Source organism: Thamnophis elegans, chromosome 14, assembly GCF_009769535.1.
Source record: "Thamnophis elegans isolate rThaEle1 chromosome 14, rThaEle1.pri, whole genome shotgun sequence".
In the NCBI taxonomy this organism is placed as follows: domain Eukaryota; kingdom Metazoa; phylum Chordata; class Lepidosauria; order Squamata; family Colubridae; genus Thamnophis; species Thamnophis elegans.
In genome coordinates this window covers 42,578,657-42,600,277 of record NC_045554.1, presented here as the reverse complement: position 1 = coordinate 42,600,277, position 21,621 = coordinate 42,578,657, and the positions used below count along the sequence as shown (strand labels likewise).

The 21,621-nt window shown below is 44.6% G+C and overlaps 1 protein-coding gene across 1 annotated transcript in view; it reads right to left on the bottom strand.

The window, feature by feature from the left end:
• Window positions 1-810: 810 nt before the first annotated feature.
• The window catches only part of TENT4B (terminal nucleotidyltransferase 4B), a 40,492-nt gene continuing 19,681 nt past the window's right edge, over window positions 811-21,621 (bottom strand). The window contains exons 3-12 of the mRNA XM_032230532.1: window positions 16,365-16,411; window positions 14,776-14,896; window positions 13,617-13,724; window positions 10,085-10,213; window positions 9,323-9,536; window positions 8,509-8,635; window positions 8,277-8,380; window positions 6,270-6,457; window positions 4,805-4,969; window positions 811-3,199 (exon numbers count right to left, since the gene is read on the bottom strand). Coding sequence (XP_032086423.1) covers window positions 3,020-3,199; window positions 4,805-4,969; window positions 6,270-6,457; window positions 8,277-8,380; window positions 8,509-8,635; window positions 9,323-9,536; window positions 10,085-10,213; window positions 13,617-13,724; window positions 14,776-14,896; window positions 16,365-16,411 — 1,383 coding nt within the window. The 3' untranslated portion in view covers window positions 811-3,019. The remainder of the gene's footprint in view (window positions 3,200-4,804; window positions 4,970-6,269; window positions 6,458-8,276; window positions 8,381-8,508; window positions 8,636-9,322; window positions 9,537-10,084; window positions 10,214-13,616; window positions 13,725-14,775; window positions 14,897-16,364; window positions 16,412-21,621) is intronic.

Here is a 21,621-nt window from a genome sequence, read left to right as displayed (position 1 = left end):
AGACTAAACCTAAGATTCCCAATGGAATCAAGATTATCTTCCCGCTATCACCACATTAAAATAATCTCACATGCGTATTGGAACACCAATCTCTGCAACCGGACAAACTGTTTCCAATGAAGAGGGTGATTTTTCCAAAAAATAATAATAAAATGAATTAAAAAAAACCTTCAGTGTGGTGCGAGTAATACAAACTGGTGTATTACATTTGTAACAGCATTTTAAAATGGCAGCTAATAATAACACTGGATTAAAAATAATTTAGAATTTTGTTCCCAAAACAAAGAGTGTCAGGGTAGGCCTAGAGTTATAAAACATATTTATTTTTAATTCCGAATAAATACTCTGATGATGCATAATGTGAATCCTTGTGACAAATTCTAGCTCACGAAAGGCGTTTGGCTTAAAAAATAAATAAATGATTGGAACAAAACATAACTAATAATTCTTTGTCAACACTTTCCTATTTCAAATTGAAAAATAATGCCTAGGGTTTTAAGATGATTATGGTATTTTGAATTTTGTTCCCCCCCCCCCTTTCTTCGTTTCGAAGTCAAAATGCTTTATCATCTAGTGCAGTGTTTCTCAACCTTGACAACTTGAAGATGTCCGGACTTCAACTCCCAGAATTCCCCAGCCAGCGAATGCTGGCTGGGGAATTCTGGGAGTTGAAGTCCAGACATCTTCAAGTTGCCAAGGTTGAGAAACACTGATCTAGTGTTATTAATTTTTTTTCAGTCATGAGAGTTTTTGGTTGTGTTGCATTATTATAATTATTGTTCACTTAAAAAGCTTTTTTTTTTGCACTCTATCAAGTGTCAAGTTCAGGTTGGTTTGCAATTTATAATAGAAAACATCTGGAAGTCAGTATTTCTTTTTAAAAAGGGGGGGGGGTTGTTTTCATTCTCCAGACCGCATACACCCAATAATCTTACATTCGGAATTACACACTTTCCTCTTTATAAAGAAAAATAAAAAGTTACAGTAAACGTCACTTTTACATTCTATTCATTAAAGTGCTCCTTGTCTGTTTTTTTTTCCTTCCTCCCTCTTCTTCTTCTTCTTCTTCAGATAAAGCAAATGACTGCAATTCAACCCCTTTCACATTCTGCATTCACAACCCGAATTTCACTTTCCGTCTTAAAATCCACGGCCCTGCCTGAGCTAGGAAACCCATTTTAGGAAGCGGGAGAATTTCAGGAAGAATTAACACGTGGCTTGGTGCCTCTTTTAAGACAGCATCAGACGATGCCGTCCCATTATTGAAGACTGTTTTTAATTCTCTCGTAAGGGTGGATCTTAAAAAGTCTCTGAAAAAAGGGAATGAGGTAACGTTCAGGTTTTTTTCTTTTTTTCTTAAAAGAGAAAACAACAACTCAACCATTTTGCATTAACGATTCTCCTTGCTTTTTTTTTTTTTAGGGAGACCCATAAAGCTGCAAGAAAAGGGAATTTTTTTCTTACAATCTTTTTTTAAAATAAATCCAGGATAAAAGCATGCAAAAAAAAAAAAAACAGAATTGGAATTACACCACCCATTTTCCCCAATCTGGTGTTTTTTTTTTTTTTTTTTTAAGGTTGATTCACAACTCTCATTTCCTCTCTCAAGCCAGCACATGCAATGAAAATTGCAGCCCAATGCATTTGGAAACACACCAGACAGATTTACAAGGAAGACTTAAAACACAGACGTCATCAACAGGTTTCCCCCCCACCTCCCCTTAACGCAGTGACGCATATCCCTTCCTTTAATAAAGTTAAACTGGGTTTCCTATTTTGAAAGCAAACAAACCATGATTCCCCATGAAAGCTAACCTGGAAATATCCCATCGCCTGAGTGATGACGGCATTTTACCAAAAAAAAAATAATAAATAAATTTAAATCTGTTTTTTTTTTTCCTTCCCCAGAGTGGAATACAAGATCAGAGTTGACAATGGAAGATTATTTGTATATTTTATAAAACAAGCATTTGCCCTGGCATGGATGTTCTTCTTCTTTTTTTCCTTCGGAGAATAAAGTTGTGCACTCAGGTCAATGTGCTATTAAATGATTTCAATGCTGAAACGGGGGGGAGAAAAAAGCATCACATATCGCTGAAGTGTTATCGTTGGCGACGTTTGTCCGTTGTTCAGACGACAATTCAGCTTTCCGGTAGTACTTTCGTCCGGGTTTCTTTTTCAATGAAATGAATCGTCCGGGGCGGGGGAGGGGGGGGAAGGGTGGAGAGGAGAGTGGAAAGGAAAAGAACATTTTTTTCCCCCTACGATTTAAAATGGGTAAACGTTACGTAAAAAGTATTAACAAATCCACTATTACAAATTGTCAAATTTTGCCCTATGGTCCATCTATACATACAGAATAAAATGCCGGGGTGTTTTGCAAAAATAATTTTTTTTTTTTTAAATTATCATGCGAGGATTCACTCTCTTCTTTTTTTTTGAAAGTTTGGGTTGCCCTCAAATTACATCTCCCCTCTCCGGGTTTTTTTTTTTTTGTTGCTTTTTTTGCTTTTTTATTTTTTGTTTAAATCCTTTTTGTTTTATTTCAGTTAATTACCAAACCTTTAAATACACTGTAATCTACCCCTAAAGGTCAGCCTTGGAAGCTGACGGGATATATTTATTTTACATTCAAGCTTTTTTATATATCTAAACAACCCTGTTGTAGCATATGACTTTACTGGAGAAAGCAGCATTGTCCTCTTCCTTCTCCTCCCCTCCCACCCATTTTTATTTTTGTTTTTTTATTTATTTTTATTTGTTTTTTTCTGTTTGTTTGTTTGTTTGTTTGCAGTTATTCAGTCTTCATGATCGGGTTTTTTTTTTTTCGTGGCGAGCTGGAAAAAACAAAACGAAAACTAAAAATGCGTTGCTAATCAACGTTCCCAACAGTCTTCAGATTCCAGGAGGGATCTTGGAAATTGTTTTGTCCAAGTTAAATTCTCGTAGCATGAGAGAGAGCATTGCACACAGGGGGAGTGGGGGGGGGGAAACAAGTCCAACCGTCAAGATAGGAAAACTATCTACATAACTCCGAGAGTGCAACGTCCCTCTTGTGTTTCCTTTTCTTCCCGTGGTAAAACGGTTGTGGCTTAGTGCCCTGGTACTGTTTGTTCGTCACCAAGGTACTGTGGCCGGAATTCCCTGGACCTTGGATGCTTTTGTTGGAAGAAGTGCGGAAGAGCCTCATGGATCCGTGCTGCGGGGTAGGAAAAAGGAGAGAAAGAGAAAAAGAAAGGATGAAGACCAGCGAGACTTCTTCCGCTACATCACAAAAGCAAATGGCGTTAACAGAGGATCTGGGTCTGAGTGGTGAAGGTACAAGCTAGAAACTGGGAGAGACGGGGAGTTCTAGTCCTTAGGCATGAAAGCCGGCTGGGTGACATTGGGCCCATCACCAGGAGATGGCAAGTTCTACTCTGAAGAGCCGAGGTGGCGCAGTGGTTAAATGCAGCAATGCAGGCTACTTCAGCTGCAGTTCGGCTGTTCAAATCTCACCGGCTCAGGGTTGACTCAGCCTTCCATCCTTCCGAGGTGGGTAAAATGAGGACCCGGATTGTTGTTGGGGGCAATATGCTGACTCTGTAAACCGCTTAGAGAGGGCTGAAAGCCCTATGAAGCGGTATATAAGTCTAACTGCTATTGCTATCTTGCCTTAGGCATGAAAGCTGGCTGGGTGATTTTGGACGAATCACCAGGGGATGGTAAGTTCTAGTCTTGCCTTAGGCATGAAAGCCAGTTGGTGACTTTGGGCCAATCACCAGGAGATGGTAAGTTCTAGGCTTGCCTTAGGCATGAAAGCTGGCTGGGTGATTTTGGACCAATCGCTAGGAGCCTGGGAGTTCTAGTCCCATCGTAGGCTTCAAAGCTGGCTGGATGACTTTGACCAATCACCAGGGGATGGTAAGTTCTAGGCTTGCCTTAGGCATGAAAGCTGGCTGGGTGATTTTGGACCAATCACTAGGAGACTGGGAGTTCTAGTCCCATTGTAGGCTTCAAAACTGGCTGGATGACTTTGACCAATCACCAGGAGATAGTCTTGCCTTAGGCATGAAAGCCAGTTGGTGACTTTGGGCCAATCACCGAGAAACTGGGACTTCTAGTCCCATTTTAGGCATGAAAGCCGGCTGGGTGACTTTGGACCAATCACCAGGAGATGGTGAGTTCTAGTCCCATTTTAGGCCTGAAAGCCGGCTGGGTGACTTTAAGGCAATCGCTCTCTTTCAGCCCAAATGACTTACTTACTGTATTAAATTCATATGCTGCCCTTTTCCCTCTGCAAAATGACTCTTATCTCACAGAGTTGTTGTGGGTAAAAGAAGAGGAGGGAGGAATATTAGGTGTGTTCACCGCCTTGAGATGCTTATGAAGTAATAAAGGCGGGATTTAAAAACAACCCAATAAAATGACTTTAACGGTGTTCATCCAACTGCGTCACATGTTAAAAGAATGAAATGGCCAATGCTCAATTCTACTGATAGGGAAGGGAATCGCCAATACTCCTAGGCCGCGGACTTAAGTTTTTCCAAGCTGCGTTGAAGCCTAATACTCTAATGCAGTGTTTCTCAACCTTGGCAACTTGAAGATGTCTGGACTTCAACTCTCAGAATTCCCCAGCCAGCATTCGCTGGCTGGGGAATTCTGGGAGTTGAAGTCCAGACATCTTCAAGTTGCCAAGATTGAGAAACAATGCTCTAATGTTTCTAGAGTTCTTAACCTATTTCCAGGTGTAGGGAGGGAATCACAACACTGGGTAGCCTTCAGATACTCTTTTGAGGGGAACCGAAACTAAGGCCATACCGACCTGGGACTTATTTGTCACATTGGAGGCGTTCACCGTTTGGCTACTTGGCGTTTTGCCGCTCAGCTGAGAGGACCCAAGGGAGATCTCCTGAGGTACCAATCTGTTAGCCGAAGTCTGGCAGGAGCCCAGCTGCTTTGAGGTTTTGCATGGGGTGCCATCCGACTCCTGTGGGGGGGGGGAAGGAGCAGAAGGAGGACGCCATCTTTGACACACGGGAACCATTTCAGAACCTTCGGAATTTTTCGGAGTGTAAGACGCACCTTTTTTTTCCCCCTCAAAAAAAGAGAGGCTGAAAACCTGGGTGCGTCTTATGCACTGAATACAGCATGTTTTGCCTCCCGAAACTCCACCCCCTTCACCAAAACGGCCGTGAAGAGCCTTTAGGAGGCTTATGGGGTGCTCCTGGGGGACTGAGGAGGGCAGAAATGAGCAAAAAACGGGCTGTTTTCTTTTTTCTCGTTTTTGCCTCCCCTCCCCAGCCCCCAGCACTCCATAAGCCTCCTAAAGGCTCTGATTTGAAGTGGATGATTTGAAGTGGTTCGCCAAACCGGTAAAAGCCACCCCTGCCCGGTCATCAGTCACCCCATTTGCATCCTTTTAGAGAGCCGTTGAGGCCACTTGGGAAGTTTATCTCTGTCCTCAGGATCACCTGAATAGCGCAAATGGTTTCTGAGGTCTGCATTTTTTCTGGAAATCCAGACTACAGGAACCATTTGCGTTATTCAGGTGATCCTGAGGACAGAGATCAACCTCCCAAGTGGCCTCAACGGCTCTCTAAATGGTTCCTGAGGTCTGCATTTTTTCTGGAAATCCAGACTACAGGAACCATTTGCGCTATTCAGGTGATCCTGAGGACAGAGATAAACCTCCCAAGTGGCCTCAACGGCTCTCTAAATGGTTCCTGAGGTCTGCATTTTTTCTGGAAATCCAGACTACAGGAACCATTTGCGCTATTCAGGTGATCCTGAGGACAAAGATAAACCTCCCAAGTGGCCTCAACGGCTCTCTAAATGGTTCCTGAGGTCTGCATTTTTTCTGGAAATCCAGACTACAGGAACCATTTGCACCGCTCAGGTGACCCAGAGGACACCTGATAAACCTCTGGGGGGGAGGGGGGGGCTCAACGGAAAAGGATGCAAATGACCAGCTGTCTGTGAGGTGTGTAAATCCTTCCATTCCCCACCATCCAGTCGGAGCTGAAGAAGTTTCTTGGAAACGCCTTCAAAGAAAAAACAAGAAAATCCAGTTGCCTCTTGAAAAAGCACCTTTGGGACAACCGGATGACTGAGAATCTCCACAGACATCCTCATCCTCTGGCAACCTTTTTAAGACGTATGGACTTAAAGTCCCAGGATTCCTCAGGGCCGAGAGTCGAGGTCCGCAAGTCTTAAAGTGGCGGCGTTTGGAGAAATCCACTTCCAAGCATTTAGGAGGTGGCTGTGTAATAATTCAATTTGAGACTTACCACATCGCTGGAACTGGAGAGTGTGGATGACGACGACGACAAAGGGCCTGACGAAGAGTTGGATGAATGTTTGCTGGGGGTCTCCGAGGTTTTACTTCTCGCTTTTCCTAGAGACTGATTCTCTTCGGAAAGGTTGTTGTTGTATTTGTCCAGCTGTTGATTATCCACTATTAATGTCACTCCGTTACCTACGGCCAAAGGAAGAGGGGAGGATAAGCACCATGTCACAATAAAGGTTTTATTATACAGGTATTAATAATGGGAAAGGAGAGTCTATGACAGGGGTGTCAAACTCAACGCCCATGGGCCGAATTCAGCCCGCGGGGTACTTATATCTGGTCCATGGGGCTGACCTGGAACCAGCGAAGGAGCAGCTCGTGGTGCCTCTGCCAGAAAAAAGAGAGCTTGGGAGGGCCGCCGGCTCACTTAACAAATGCTCTCGCTTAGCAACATAAATTCGGGAGCTCAATGGTGGTCGTAAGGCGAGGATTACCTGTACTTCCAACAGGAACGGATGTTTTTTTTAGAAACGGCGCTAAGAATTTGCTCACTCGATGTATTATAGAATTAATATGGATGTAATGAACATTGTTGTAAATGCTATGATTATTTTTCAAGATTATTTGTACCCAGGCAACACAGTCGAAGTGAAGAGGATGTTTCCCAATGTCAGTTTAACGAGGACGTTTTGTAACGGAGGCTAAGAATGGCCAGACTCTTACAAGCACTGAGAGTTTATTTGTCCTGACATGTGCTGTTTAAATCAGCAACTCTTCTCCATGATTATCCAACTATGTGGAAAAGGTGTGTCTGTCTGTCTGTCTATCTATCTATCATCTATCTCTCTCTCTCTCTCTCTCTCTCTCTCTCTCCCTACCTACCTACCTAACTAACTAACTAACTACCTATCATCCATCTATATCTATAATCTCTCTCTCTCTCTCCCTATCTCCCTATCTATCTATCTGCGTCTGTCTATCTATCTATCTATCTATCTATCTATCTATCTATCTATCTATCTATCTATCTATCTATCTATCTATCTATCTATCATCTATCTATCTATCTATCTATCTATCTATCTATCTATCTATCTATCAATCATCTACACCTACCTATCTACCTATCTACCTATCTACCTACCTATGCATCTGGTTAATGAAGAATTATCTTTGGACTTTGCATTCTTCTTTCCTCCTCACACAAAGAATTATATCCTTCCCATCAAACCTATAAAACCATCTTGAAAACATCTGTTTTTCGCTGATTTGTGCATGCCGTTTGTTTACTTAGAAGTCGTTCCTATCGTACTGAAATGGGTCTCATGTTCTCACCCAGGCTTCACAAAATCACGAAGCAGACTCCTTGTCCCGACAAAAAACCCTTTTTATTAAGCTAATGTGAATTCCTCTCATTCACATCCAGCAAAGTCCCGGCAAACAAGTCTTTGAAGGGTGAATTTATAACCACAGACCTTATCAAGCTTGGAGAGCTGCCAGGCCGATATCTTCCAAATACAACACTGTACAAGAGAATACTTGGCAAGGAGTCTCTGAGAGTCACGAACAAATCTTCATACTAATGAAAAGACCTAACTGTCTCCTGCAAACTCTGCTCCTCTTTATTCTCTCTGGGAGGGGCCATTCACTGTCCACCTGTACTTTTATTCCCGAGTCGGCCCTTGTTTCTTAACTGTTCCCTTCTCCTGGCAGCTCTGTGCATGCGCACACTGGGAACAGGCTCCAGCTGTTCTTCTGCACCACTGATCTCCGACTCCAAAGGCAGCTGATAACTGCCAGACAGCCCTGGCCTCATCTCTGCCTCCAACATGGAGCCCTCATCCGAGCCTTCCCCAGACTCCAGGACTGGCCCATCTTCCTCCCCAACCTCCTCACTGTCTGAGTCTGCCGCCAGCTCTGCTGGCGGGGCACAACACTACATTAGTCATAACTCAAGGACTCCCTATATCCCTGAAATACTGCCACCAGAACTTTTAAAGTCTCTTACCATTGCACGACGTATCTGCATTACTCTGGATTCCCCACTGTTTGGATATCCATTCTCTGTACGTCACAACTTCTTGCGTAACTCGAATTATTCTTCCTAATATACTGCAACATTTTTTGAGAGGGGGGGAGAGAGAAATAAAGATTACCGGATTTGGAAGCAGGGGTCAGAAAAAAAGAATGAGGTCAGCGAGGCTCTGACTGACACACACACACACACACAAAATATTTACCTTTCGCTTTCGTTGTTGGGGTAACATTTAGCTATCGGAGAGACAGCATGGCTCAGAACCACGTATGCGTAATCAAAGGCCTGTTTAACTTGCATGGCGCCGTAAGAACTCCTACCAACGTCATTGCCTTTAAAAAATAAATAAAAGAGCAATATTAAGAAGGGGGGGGGCTTCTTATTACAACCATCCTATGTATGGTTACTTCTTCTTATTGGTGTTAGTTGCGAAGCCGTGTCCGATCCATGGCGGCCCCATGGACCACGTTCCTCCAGGCCTTCCTGTCCTCTACCATCCTCTCAAGCTCAAGAGTCCATTCAAGCTCACGCCGACTGCTTCGATGACTCCATCCAGCCCCCTCATTCTCTGCCGTCCCCTTCTTCCTTTGCCTGCAATCTTTCCCAGCATTAAGGCTCTTCTCCAGTGAGTCTTATTATCGCGCAGTGGTGAGAGTGCGGTACTGCAGGCTACTTCTGCTGCCTGCTGGCAGTTCAAATCTCACCGGCTCAAAGGTTGACTCAGCCTTCCATCCTTCTGAGGTGGGTAAAATGAGGACCCAGATTGTTGGGGGCAAGAGGCTGACTCCGTAAACCGCTTAGAGAGGGCTGTAAAAGCACTATGAAGCGGTATATAAGTCTAAGGGCTATTGCTATTGCTAGTATGCTCAAAAATCAATGCCATTGTATTAGTCAATCATGAATGAATCAATTCACGGGGAAAATATCAGGGAAAGATGGAATCAAGAGCAAATTATTTTCATTAGCTTCTACTCTGTATATCAAAAATCTTCCCTTGCTCAACGCAAAAACCCCAATACCTGGTTGTAGCGGGTCTTCAATATACAACATTGACGGTCTGTAACCATCTAGCATATTCTTCTGAACTTCATCCTTGGCTACATAGGAACCACCATCCTTGATTCGGATTCCCGTTTTCAGGTAGTTGAAATGACGGCCGTATAATTCAAAAAATTCTATTAAAAGGACGCCATAATTGGCATTGGGGGTGCAGGCGTCCCCCCGGGGATGTAGCTGTGGAAAGAAGCAAAAAGGGTTGAGAAAAAAAAACCACCTTCAAAATATATATATATATATATATGTGTGTGTGTGTGTGTGTGTGTGTGTTATTATTATTAATCTAATATTATTAGTTTCACCTTTATTGCTTTTACAAATAACTCAAGACAGCGGACATATCGAATATACCTTCCTCCATCTGTCTTTTTTTTAACAAGAAGTTAAACTTAAGAAGGAGCCGCGCAGTGGTTAGAGTGCTGTACTGCAGTCACTTCAGCTGACTGTTATCTGCAGTTCAGTGGTTCAAATCTCACTGGCTCAGGGTTGACTCAGCCTTCCATCCTTCCGAGGTGGGTAAAATGAGAACCCAGACTGTGAGAAGCAATATGCTGACTCTGTAAACCGCTTAGAGAGGGCTGAAAGCCCTATGAAGCGGCATATAAGTCGAACTGCTATTGCTATTGCTATTGCTAACTTGAATTCTGTACCATAATGAACAGTAAGGGATATGCAACAATCAGAACACAGATTCATAAACCGCCAGGAAAAGAATTCTAACTTACCTGGAGGAAGCTGACAGCCATTAAAAAAAGACTATAAGATCCGATTCCACCTGTGAATACTTCATTGAGGTCCCTTTGCAATAAGAACTGTTTCAATACTAAAACTAAATATGGCAATACAGGATATTTCTGCAAAAGGAAAAAAGAAGATGGGAATTAATTTTTTTTTACTTCTTCTGCCGTTGTCCAGTTACAGCAGCATTTCTAACTTCGCCCCTCTTTTTATGGTGGACGGACTTCAACTCCCAGAATTCCTCAGCCAGCTTTAGGGTGGAATTCTAAAGCAGGGCAACTACAGCTTCTATAAAATATTAAACTAGTACACAATATGAACCTTTGTTAGGTAAGACTTATGTTTCTATGTTAATTCGACTGCCAGGCTTTGCTCTGTGATGATAGAAAATTGTTGTGGCCCAGCAGGAGCTGTTGGAGCTGCCACCAGACTCCAACACCGAAGAGCTAATAGGCGTCAGCAACAGTTGCGCAAGTACAGGAGGTAATTGCACTCAGCTGGTGGTCATTAGGCTCCTCTCCAGACTATAAAAAGGACTGCTTGTGCCCATGCCCCTCTTGCAGAAGTCAACGCATTCACTAAAATGAGCCGAGGTGGCGCAGTGGTTAAATGCAGCACTGCAGGCTACTGCTAGATCAGCAGTTCAGCGGTTCAAATCTCACCGGCTCAGGGTTGACTCAGCCTTCCATCCTTCCGAGGTGGGTAAAATGAGGACCCGGATTGTTGGGGGCAATATGCTGACTCTCTGTAAACCGCTTAGAGAGGGCTGAAAGCCCTATGAAGCGGTATATAAGTCTACTGCTATTGCTATTGCTATTGCTAAAAGTTGGAGAACTTTTGTAACTAGGTTGGCAGGCTGGATTGCTGCCAAGACTTGTCTGAGTTGCTGCCAAGGTCCTTATCTGTTTGTTATGCTTGGCTTTCAGCCACCGAGGTTTTGGTTTCTTGCTAATAAAGTACATTCCAGTTAAGCTTGTCTCGGCATTCGTTACTGAACGGAGGAGGGGGTCAGAACAGAAAATTATCTAAATCACTATAAACTTAATGTCCTTTTGATTAACTCTTTGTACTTTAGAGTTATCATGGACTGCAGGTACAACATTTGATTATTATATTCATTAGGGACTGGCTAAACTAGCTAGCTGAAGAGGAAAGCGAGAAACAGGGACTAAAATATTTATCAGAGTAAAGGCAGTCCACAATTTACGACCCAAAATTTTGGTTTTCTAAGTGAAACACTTAAGTAAATTTTGTCCCATTTTACAACCTTCCTTGCCACAGTTGTTAAGTGAATCACTGTGGTTGTTTAGTCGCACGGTTGTTAAAAATGAATCTGGCTTTCCCCCGATTGACTTTGCTTGTCAGAAGATCGCAAAAGGAAATCACGTGACCCTGGGACAACTCCAACCGTCGTACATATGAATCAGATGTTAGGCATCTGAATTTTGATAATGTGACCATTACTGGATGCTGCAACGGTGATAAGGCCCTTTTTTTTCAGTGCCGTTGCAACTTAGAATGGTCACTAACCAAACTGTTGTAAATCCAGACTACCCATAAATGAGATGGTACAAGTAGTTCTTGACTTACAGCCGAAATCGAGCCTAGGATTTCTGTTGCTAAGTGAAACGTTTGTTAAGTGAGTTTTGCCCAAAATAATAGGCAGTACTTGGAGAAGCTGTTGTGGACCACCAGCAGCCAATGGAGCTGGCAGCAGATTCAGACAGTGAGGAGGTTGGGGAGGAAGCTGGGCCAGTCCTGGAGTCTGGGGAAGGCTCTGATGAGGGCTCTGTGTCGGAGGCAGAGAGGGGGCCAGAGACTTATGACAGTTATCAGCTGCCTTCAGAGTCAGACATCAGTGAGGCAGAAGAACAGCTGGAGCTTGTTCCCAGTGTGCGCATGCACAAAGTTGCCAGATGAAGGGAAGAGCTAAAGAACAGGGGTCGACTTGGGAGTAAGGCCACAGGTGGATGATGAATGACCCCTCCCAGAGGGAACAAAAGAGGAGCGAAAGGGGAGTGGAGTTTGCAGGAGACAATTACTTTGATAATTGGTTTGTGACTTTCCAAGACTCCTGGCCAAGTTCTGCAGATCTCGGCCCGGCAGCTCTCCAAGCCAGATAAGGTCTGTGACTGTAAATCCTCCCTTGAAAGACTTTGCCGGATGTGAATGAACAGAATTCACAGTAAATTAATAAAAGGGTTTTTTTTTGTCGGGACAAGGAATTTGCTTCATGGAAGCCTCGGTCAGAACAAAAGCACACCACACATTAGAAAAAGTTTCAAACTTTATCTTTCCTATGGCCTCTTTTCATACTTAGTTTTAGATTCAAGCAGAGCAGCAAAAGTGCAACATTAAACAGAGGGATGCCCGTATCCTGAGATCGTCGACCCAGCCTTAATATTTCAAAATTAATATTTGAAGTCCTTTTCCTACTGCATCCAGTTATAGAGAGGAGGATGAGTCTTTTTAAGCGAGCCCTCGAGCCAATATTTTCCTGTATTAAATTGATGAGATGAGACAAGTCGACTTCAATCGCAATGGTTGTTTCCCCCCCCCCCCTTTGGGCAACGTCTGTATACAGGTTGAGTCATAAAATATCAACCGCCCATCGGCCATGAAGTTCCTCTGATATTTCACCTGCAGCTCCAGGAACCACAAGAGCCTGCCGGGATTAAAACAGTGGTGGTATTCAGCCGATTCGTACCAGTTCGGCTGTGCCGTCCTATTGAGCCACGTTTTCTAAGCATGCCTGCAAGCCACATGTGCGAGAAGGGAAGGTGCACGCACTCACCATTTCGGTGCACGGCGAACCGGTGGGTAAAATTATGTAAAACCCACATCTGGGTTTAAAATAATCGGTATGCTGCACCCAAGGCCAAACTTTACTTGCCTTTCAAATTGAAACTGAGTTTTGATATGGAAATACAATCTTCGGGGAAGAGGAAGGGAGGGGAGGTGGGAATAACAATCCCAAATTCTAATTTTAAAACTGATGTGTTCCGATGCTCTCTAGTGGATGTGATGAAAAACGACAAGCATGGCTTGAGGCGTGTGCTTTGAATTATTTCTTCCCCGCCTCCCTCCTCTCTCTCTCTGAAATTCTCAATGTTGCTAAAGTTAAAAAAAATAATTGTTGAGACAGTTTTGCCCCGTTTTGCGACCTTTCTCGCCACGCTTGTTAAGTGAGTCGCCGCAGCTGATACCTCAGTAACCCGGCCGTTAAGTGAATGGGGCCTCCACATTGACTTCTGCTTGTCAGGAGGTCGCAAAAGGGGATCACGGGACCCTGGGGCACAGCAACGGTCGTAAGTATGAAGCGGTTGCCAAGCCTCTGCATTTGGATCACGTGGTCACAAGGTTGTAACGGCGAAAAGCGGTCGTAAGTCACCATTTTGGGGGGGTGCTGTAACTTTGAACGGTCACTAAATGAATCCATTGTGAGTTGAGGACTACCTGTACAGTGTAAGCAATTTCATAAGCGAGGAGAAACGAAGTTTACCTTCATCATCAACTGACCTTAATAAAATCTCTGATGAGATAGGCAGCCTTTACCCCATTCTGTACATTAAAGCTGATATCCACTTTTACCTCAGTAAAGGAGTCTGTCAGTTTAATGATAGGAACCTGAAGAAGAGAGGAGAAACAGCATCTTTTGCCTTTAAAAATAAATAAATAAAGCTTTTCTGGTAAAGAATCAGTCTTAAAATTAATTAAACTTAATTAGAATTAATTAAACCAATCAGAAATCCTTGCTTGCAAAGCTTAAGATTCAAAGTCCCAAAGATGATTTTTTTTTCCAGGAAGCAACTGGACTGTCTTGTTTTTTTTTCTTTGAAGAGGTTTCGCTTCTCATCCAAAGAAGCTTCTTCGGCTCTGACAGGAGAGTAGGGAATGGAGGTCAGAACTGAAGAAGCTTCCTGGATGAGAAGCGAAACCTCTTCAAAGAAAAGAAAAAAAACAAGAAAAGCCATCACGGTTCTATACAATTGTACTGAATTATAATTTTAAATGTAATACCCTGTCTGTGGCATGAAGAGGCCATTAATATGAAGCTGAGAGAAGGAGATACAATTTCACACTCAAAATGTCTGTTTTTAAACATGAACAGATAATTGGGAAAACATCACAGAACTTAATTAAAAAAAAAAAAAAGCCGGGAGTTAAAATTATAATTTAACACAGGGAAATTGGGCCTGCCGAATCCACGTTTATTGATGTAATTTGCACCTTTGAAATTAAAGTGCACCTTCTCTCTTTATATAGTTTGCATCGGTTTGTGTCAAATGACAAACTGAGACAAAAGTTGAAAAGCCATCAATTATATAATTACACACAAGATGTGACTTGAGGCAAATTATGTCTATTGTCAGGACAGACTCTGAAATAACAAAGCTGGTCCATTGTTAGATGAAGATTTGAACTGTGGCACCATATTGAATAGGGATCTATTAAGTTGAGGTTAGCAAAATAATATGGTTTAAAAGGACCTTGAAGGTCTTCTAGTCCAACCCCGATTAAGCGGGAGACCCCATACCATTCTAGACAAAATACAGACTCCACTGTAATATATTATAGAGACGTTTCACAAGTTACTTTTGGGGCAAAACGGCCCCCACGCTACAGGCACAAAAAGAACACACATACACACACACACACACACCCCAAATTAACTTACAGTGGCTTTATCTAAAACCTTTACTGAACCTTTGTCGGCCACGTTGTGCTTTCGAAGTGCTTCTTCCAGGGTCCACAGTGGCAAGGTCTCCCATTTTCCAAACACCACTAAGTCAATATCACTGGAATAAGAAGGCGGAAGATTAATATTTTCATTCAGATGCATTTTAGCAATAGCAATAGCAGTTCGACTTATATGCCATTTCATAGGGCTTTCAGCCCTCTCTAAGCGGTTTACAGAGTCAGCATATCGCCTCCCCCAGTCTGGGTCCTCATTTTACCCACCTCGGAAGGATGGAAGGCTGAGTCAACCTTTGAGCCGGTGAGATTTGAACCGCTGAACTGCAATTAGCAGTCAGCTGAAGTGGCCTGCAGTACTGCACCCTAACCACTGCGCCACCTCGGCTCTATTTTGGAATCAGAATGGATAGATTTCTGCAGAAGGAGCAGCGTACCATCTCTTATCTAGGCTTCCTTGGTAAGGGACACCTACTTCCGATACCCTTTGGCACTTAATGAAGGCTACTCCCTCGTCTCCGAGTTACGGAAATGTTAGTACATCACCCCATCTCAGACTGATCTCAAGCCCTCTTGGGCCAAGGGCTTTTCCCAACCTGCAAACACTCATTGCCAGTTAGGTAAAGGTAAAGATTCCCCTCACAAATATGTGCTAGTTGTTCCCGGCTCTAGGGGGCAGTGTTCATCTCCCTTTCAAAGCCGAAGAGCCAGCGCTGTCCGAAGATGTCTCCATGGTCATATGGCCGGCATGACTCAACACCGAAGGTGCACCGAACGCTGTTCCCTTCCCACCAAAGGTGGTTCCTATTTTTCTACTGGCATTTTTTACATGCTTTCGAACTGCTAGGTTGGCAGAAGCTGGGACAAGTCACGGGAGCTCACTCTGTTACGTGGCGCTAGGGATTCGAACTGTCGACCTTCTGATTGACAAGCTCAGCATCTTAGCCACTGAGCCAGTTAGTTCCAGTCACATGTTGTTAGAACGAGGGAAACTGAGGAATAAGTTGGGAAGGGGGAAGGCAGATGTGGGGACAAATATAGTCCTCATTTAGTGCACTAAACTCGATTAAGGGAAGCAATCTCTAAATGAAATCACAGTTGGGTTAAGATCTTACTTAGGTCTAAGATCTCACAAGACGTTACAATGGTTGGAAACTAACCAAAGAGAGAAGCAATCTGGAATTAAGGAGAAACTTCCTAACAGTGAGGACAATTAAACCAGTGGAACAGCTTGCCACCAGAAGTAGTGGCTGCTCCATCACTGGAGGTTTTTAAGAAGAGGCTGGAGAGACACTTATCTGAAGCAGCACAGATTCTCCTGCTTGAGGAGGGGGCTGGACTGGAAGACCCCCAAGGTCCAGCTCTATTCTAGTCTAATATTCTAGATCTAGTAAGAAGATCTGGCTTCAGCTTTCTTTTGCTTGACAGATCCGTGAAGGATCTAAGTGTGCGAGCAAGTCATAAAGTGACTTTTTCGTAGCCGCGAACGATTTGCCAAGTGAGAACTACCCGTACTGAAGAGCTACTCGGAGGAAAGACGAAATGCAAATGCAATAAATAAAACGTACTAACCTAGTAGGTAAATATAAACCAGTCTTGAAACTTCCAAATATCTGCACCTGGGGGGGAGAAGAAAATCCAAACAAATTAAAGACTCGTAAGCATAAAGAATAAGCAGCAATGCAGACTATCGCTGCCCTCAACGGACAGATTTTAGGAGATCATCCAGTATGTATAGGATTAATCTAGAGATCAAGCTAAGCCATAAGCAAGCAGGCATTTAATGTGCTGTCTGAATGCATGTTTCTGGATTTCTCTTGACAAGGAGGAGAAACCAAGAGAATGAAGCCGTTATCTGTTTTAAGTTTATCCCTGCCTTCACTTAGTTTATCCACTTTGCTGTAGGAGAACAAACTAAATCTAAATCCAGGCAGTTCACAGAGTGTTCTCAGCTGCGTCCACCCGTGTTTGCTACTTAAGCCAGGCTTTGTTAGCAGAGAGCTTTCTAACTTTTGACCGTTGCAGGAGCTTCTACAAATCCTAGCAAAATCTCTGGCTATTAACTTGTCTGAAGCTAATTAATCTCTTCGCTTGTGATGAACCGGGACAGAATCTCTGGGACAATTGCCCTCCAGATGACTCTCAAGAATCAGTTTCAGATTTGCATAGCCCAACAAGGGAACTTAGATTTATATACCGCTTCACAGTGCTTTACAGCCCTCTCTAAGCAGCTTACGGAGTCAGCCTCTTGTCCCCGACAATCTGGGTCCTCATTTTACCCACCTCGGAAGGACGGAAGGCTGAGTCAACCTTGAGCCTGGTGGGATTCGAACTGCTGGCAGTGGGCAGAGTTAGCCTGCAATAGCGATAGCACTTAGACTTATATACCACTTTGCAGTGCTTTATAGCCCTCTCTAAGCAGTTTACAGGGTCAGCCTCTTGTCCCGAACAATCTGGGTCCTCATTTTACCCACCTCGGAAGGATGGAAGGCTGAGTCAGGATCAAACTCCTGGCAGTGGGCAGAGTTAGCAATAGCACGTAGACTTATATTCTGCTTCACAGTGCTTTACAGCCCACTCTTAAGCGGCTTACGGAGTCAGCCTCTTGTCCCCGACAATCTGGGTCCTCATTTTACCCACCTCGGAAGGATGGAAGGCTGAGTCAACCTTGAGCTGGTCAGGATCGAACTCCTGGCTGTGGGCAGAGCTAGCCAGCAATACTGCATTCTGACACTCTGTAGAGATTCTCAGTCATCCAAGTCACGGTTGTCCCGAAGGTGCTTTTTGAGGACGCAACTGGACTTTCTTGCTTTTTCCGCCATGAAGACGTTTCACTTCTCATCCAAGAAGCTTCTTCAGCTCTGGCAGGATGGTGGGGAAGGGAAGGATTTATATTCCTTGCAGACAGCTGTCTGTTTGCATCCTTTTAGAGGGTCATTGAGGCCACCTGGAGGTTAATCTGTGTCCTCAGGGTCGCCTGAGTGGCGCTCCTGGTTCCTGTAGCCTGCCATTTTTTCCTCTGGAAATCCCTTCCCACTCCCACACCATAACTACTCGGGTGACCCAGATAAACCTCCAAGTGCTTCAACGACCCTCTAAAAGGATGCAAATGACCAGCTGTCTGCAAGGAATATAAATTCATTCTCCCGGTCACCAAATGTAACGTTCCCGTGGTTCGCCCATGAGGCCAATGTTGAGAAAAGACAAGACACAACCTTTCTCGGGATGGAGCGACGACCCAGATTGGGGGTCTGAGAGCCCCTTTTATTGAGATAGGACAAAGGCAGGAGGAGCAATAGCATGTGAGTAAAAACAGCCTGTAAAAGTACAATTTCTAATCTACTGCTCAGTCTATATATGGTCAAATCCTGGACGTCAATGGTAGGGCACATCTCAGAATGCTATGTTATGCACTATCAGGATGTTATGGCGTTCTAGGAGTTTGTTTTCTCCTGTGTGGTTCAGCGTGACTCTGCAAGCCCTGGTATGAACTGGGCCATGGGGGACACACACCTACACAAGGAACTATATTATAACAATCCAGTCAGAGCTGAAGAAGCTTCTTGGAGGAGAATCGAAACGTCTTCCAAGAGAAAAAAAACAAACAAACAAGGAAGTCCATTTGCCTCCTGTGAAAAAGCACCTTTGGGACTGTATTCTAATCACTGCGCCACCCCGTCTCAATAATTACATCTATTTATTCAAGAAAAGTTCGCACTGATGGGAACTCTTATGCTGGCCATAATTTTTAAACAAGGGCTGGCTTTCTGCGATCTAAGTCGCTTCCTTCCTTCGGCAGCTGCGTTATCCCGGTTCCAGGATAATTAAAGCCTCTCAACCTTCCCCTTAATGGCGAAGCCCGAGTTGATGCCAAGAACGGTTCTCACTTGCTAGGAATGTTTGTGTCTAAGCACATTCCCCAGAGTGACAAGAGGAATGACACAATTGCTGGCTTTTATAAATACGTTAAGGAAAGCACGCCGAATGCCAAGGCTTCTTTTAATGGCTTCCTTCAACACGGCTGAGATCATATACGTTTTTACAGGATCCTTTTTAAAAAAGGGGGCTCTTAACTTTTCAGATGAACTACGATGAACCTGCCAATGGACATTTTGCAGATTGTAAACAGACGACCCCGTGATTAATTTTAATTTTAATTTTATTTTTTTGCTTCCAGTTTTTAGATTCATGCTACAAATGTGGCTGGAGGGAAAAAGAGAAACTAAGCACTTTCCAGCTGTTCGGAGATTTGATTTGTTAGCCCCTTCCTCGGGTTTTTCATAAAACGTCCAAGAGCTATGCGGGGTCCAACTGGATGCAGATGGGAGACCTCTGTGACCTCTGAACTTTGCTTACACGGTTTCCACGTTTGCCCTTTGGCAAATTATTTCGGTCACTGATCTGACTCCAAAAGCTCACTGGAGCCCAAAAAGGTCACGGGCTTGTTTGCTTTAAGGTTAGGCTGGGAGACTTCCAGTTCTCTTTCCCTCTTTCTGGTCTCCCTTCCCACGCGCTAAATTGTGGGAAGGGAAGGATGAGTCAGGAATGCCGCTACCTAAAAGCGGGAAATGGAATCTGAAAGTCCAGAAAGTCTGGCTGATCTAGAACAGGCAACGGTTTCAGGGCAGGGGGGGGGGGTGTCCAACTTTGGCTATTTTAAGGATTTTGGACTTCCAACTCCTAGAATGCCCTCGCCAGCCATGCATTCTGGGAATTGAAGTCCACAAGGGGCCAAGTTTGGACACCCCTGATTTAGCGCAAGGTGCCAACTCGTCTCAAAACGTTTTGCTGATCGTATTGTCTGACATGGCTGGCTGGGGAATTCTGGGAGTTGAAGTCCCCAAGTTAAAGTGGCCAAGATTTAGGGCCATGATGGCGAAACCTATGGCATGTGTGCCATAAGTGGCATGGTTGGTTGGTTGGTTTGGTTTATTGGATTTATATGCCGCCCTTCTCCCAAGGACTCAGAGTGGCGTACAACATTAAAAAAACACATATTACAAAAGTTAAAAAAAAAATTAAATAGAATATCCAAAAAAACAAACCCAATTAAGATTAACAATAACATTTTTTTAAAAAATTCGAATTAAAATTAACAATAATTAATCATTTATTTTGTTTTGTTCAGGCCAGGCCGGCTTGCTGGAAAAGCCAACTTTTTAGGGCGTGTCGGAAGGACCGGAGGTCGGGGATTATACGAAGCTTCGGGGGCAGCTCATTCCAGAGGGAAGGCTCTCCCCCTGGGGGTCGCTAGCTGACACTGTCTGGCCGATGGCACCCTGAGGAGGCCAACTCTGTGGGATCGCACTGGACGGTGGGAGGCTACCGGTGGCAGTAGGTGGTCTCGCAGGTACCCTGGGCCTAAGCCATGGAGCGCTTTAAAGGTCATAATTAGTACCTTGAATCGCACCCGGAAGACAACCGTCAAACAGTGCAGGCCGCCTAAAAGAGGTGTAACATGGGAGCACCTAGGTGCCCCCCTAATAACCCGCGCAGCCGCATTCTGGACCAGTTGAAGCCTCCGGGTGCTCTTCAAGGGCAGCCCCATGTAGAGAGCGTTACAGCAGTCCAAGCGAGAAAGGACGAGGGCATGAGTGACTGTGCACAGAGCATCCCAATCTAGGAAGAGGTGCAACTTCAACTCCTAGAATGCCCTCGCCAGCCATGCATTCTGGGAATTGAAGTCCACAAGGGGCCAAGGCTGGACACCCCTGGTTTAGCACAAGGTGCCAACTCGTCTCAAAACTTTTTGCTGATCGTATTGTCTGACATGGCTGGCTGGGGAATTCTGGGAGTTGAAGTCCACAAGCCTTAAAGTGGCCAAGATTTGGGGCCATGATGGCGAACCCGTGGTGTGTGTGCCATAAGTGGCATGCATAGCCATTTCTCCAGGCTCATCAGCCGTCACCCGTTGCTCTTCAGGGTTCCTGGTCTTCGCCTGTGCGGGAATGCTGGAAACTGGAAAAGCAGCTCCTCGGTGTGCATGCGCCTGCTGGGAAGCTAAGCTTCTGGTTTCCGGAGCGCGCATATGCACCAGCCAGCTGGACTTCGTGTGTGCATGCACGCCAGAAACCAGACGGCCAGGTGGCACTGGAAACCGGAAACTCAGCTTCCCGGTGTGCACATGCGCTCCGGGGAGCTGCTCCCGTTTTGGCACGGTGCTGAAAAGTTGGCCAACACTGATTTTGGGCATCAATCTTGCTGATTAATTGGACAAGGAAACCTGGAAGTCTCTTTATCCATAGTATATGCTCCTCCTGATCCTTTCAGCCAGGGTAGCTGAGAGGAAATTGCCAAATGGCTGAAACGCCAATCAGACCCGACTAAAGCTATGCAAATGTACAATAAAGACTGCATCATTTTAACACCAAGTTTCCTTTTTTATTTAAACTGCGGAATGGTGGAATTTCTGTCTTTAATACCGTTGAAAGTCATCTAAAGTCTACAACAGGGGTGTCAAACTCAAGGCCTGGGGGCTGGATCCAGCCCGCGGGGTGCTTAGATCTGGTCCGCGGGGCTGCCCTGGAAACAACGAAGGGCCGGCCCGCGGTGCTTCTGCCAGTGAAAATGGAAGCTCGGGAGGGCCGCGTGCAGCCCTCCCAAATTCTAGTTTTTGCTGGCCGAGGGTTGCAGGAGGCCATCGCAGCTGGAAATGGAGCTTGGGCGCCCAGTTTCACTGGCAGAGTGCTGGCACCCCCAACACGAGTGATGTTGAGCTGGCCACGCCCACCCTGGCCACGCCCACTCCACCCCGAGGTCAAACACAACCCTGATGCGGCCCTCAATGAAATCGAGTTTGACACCCCTGGTCTACAACCATTGGACAAAA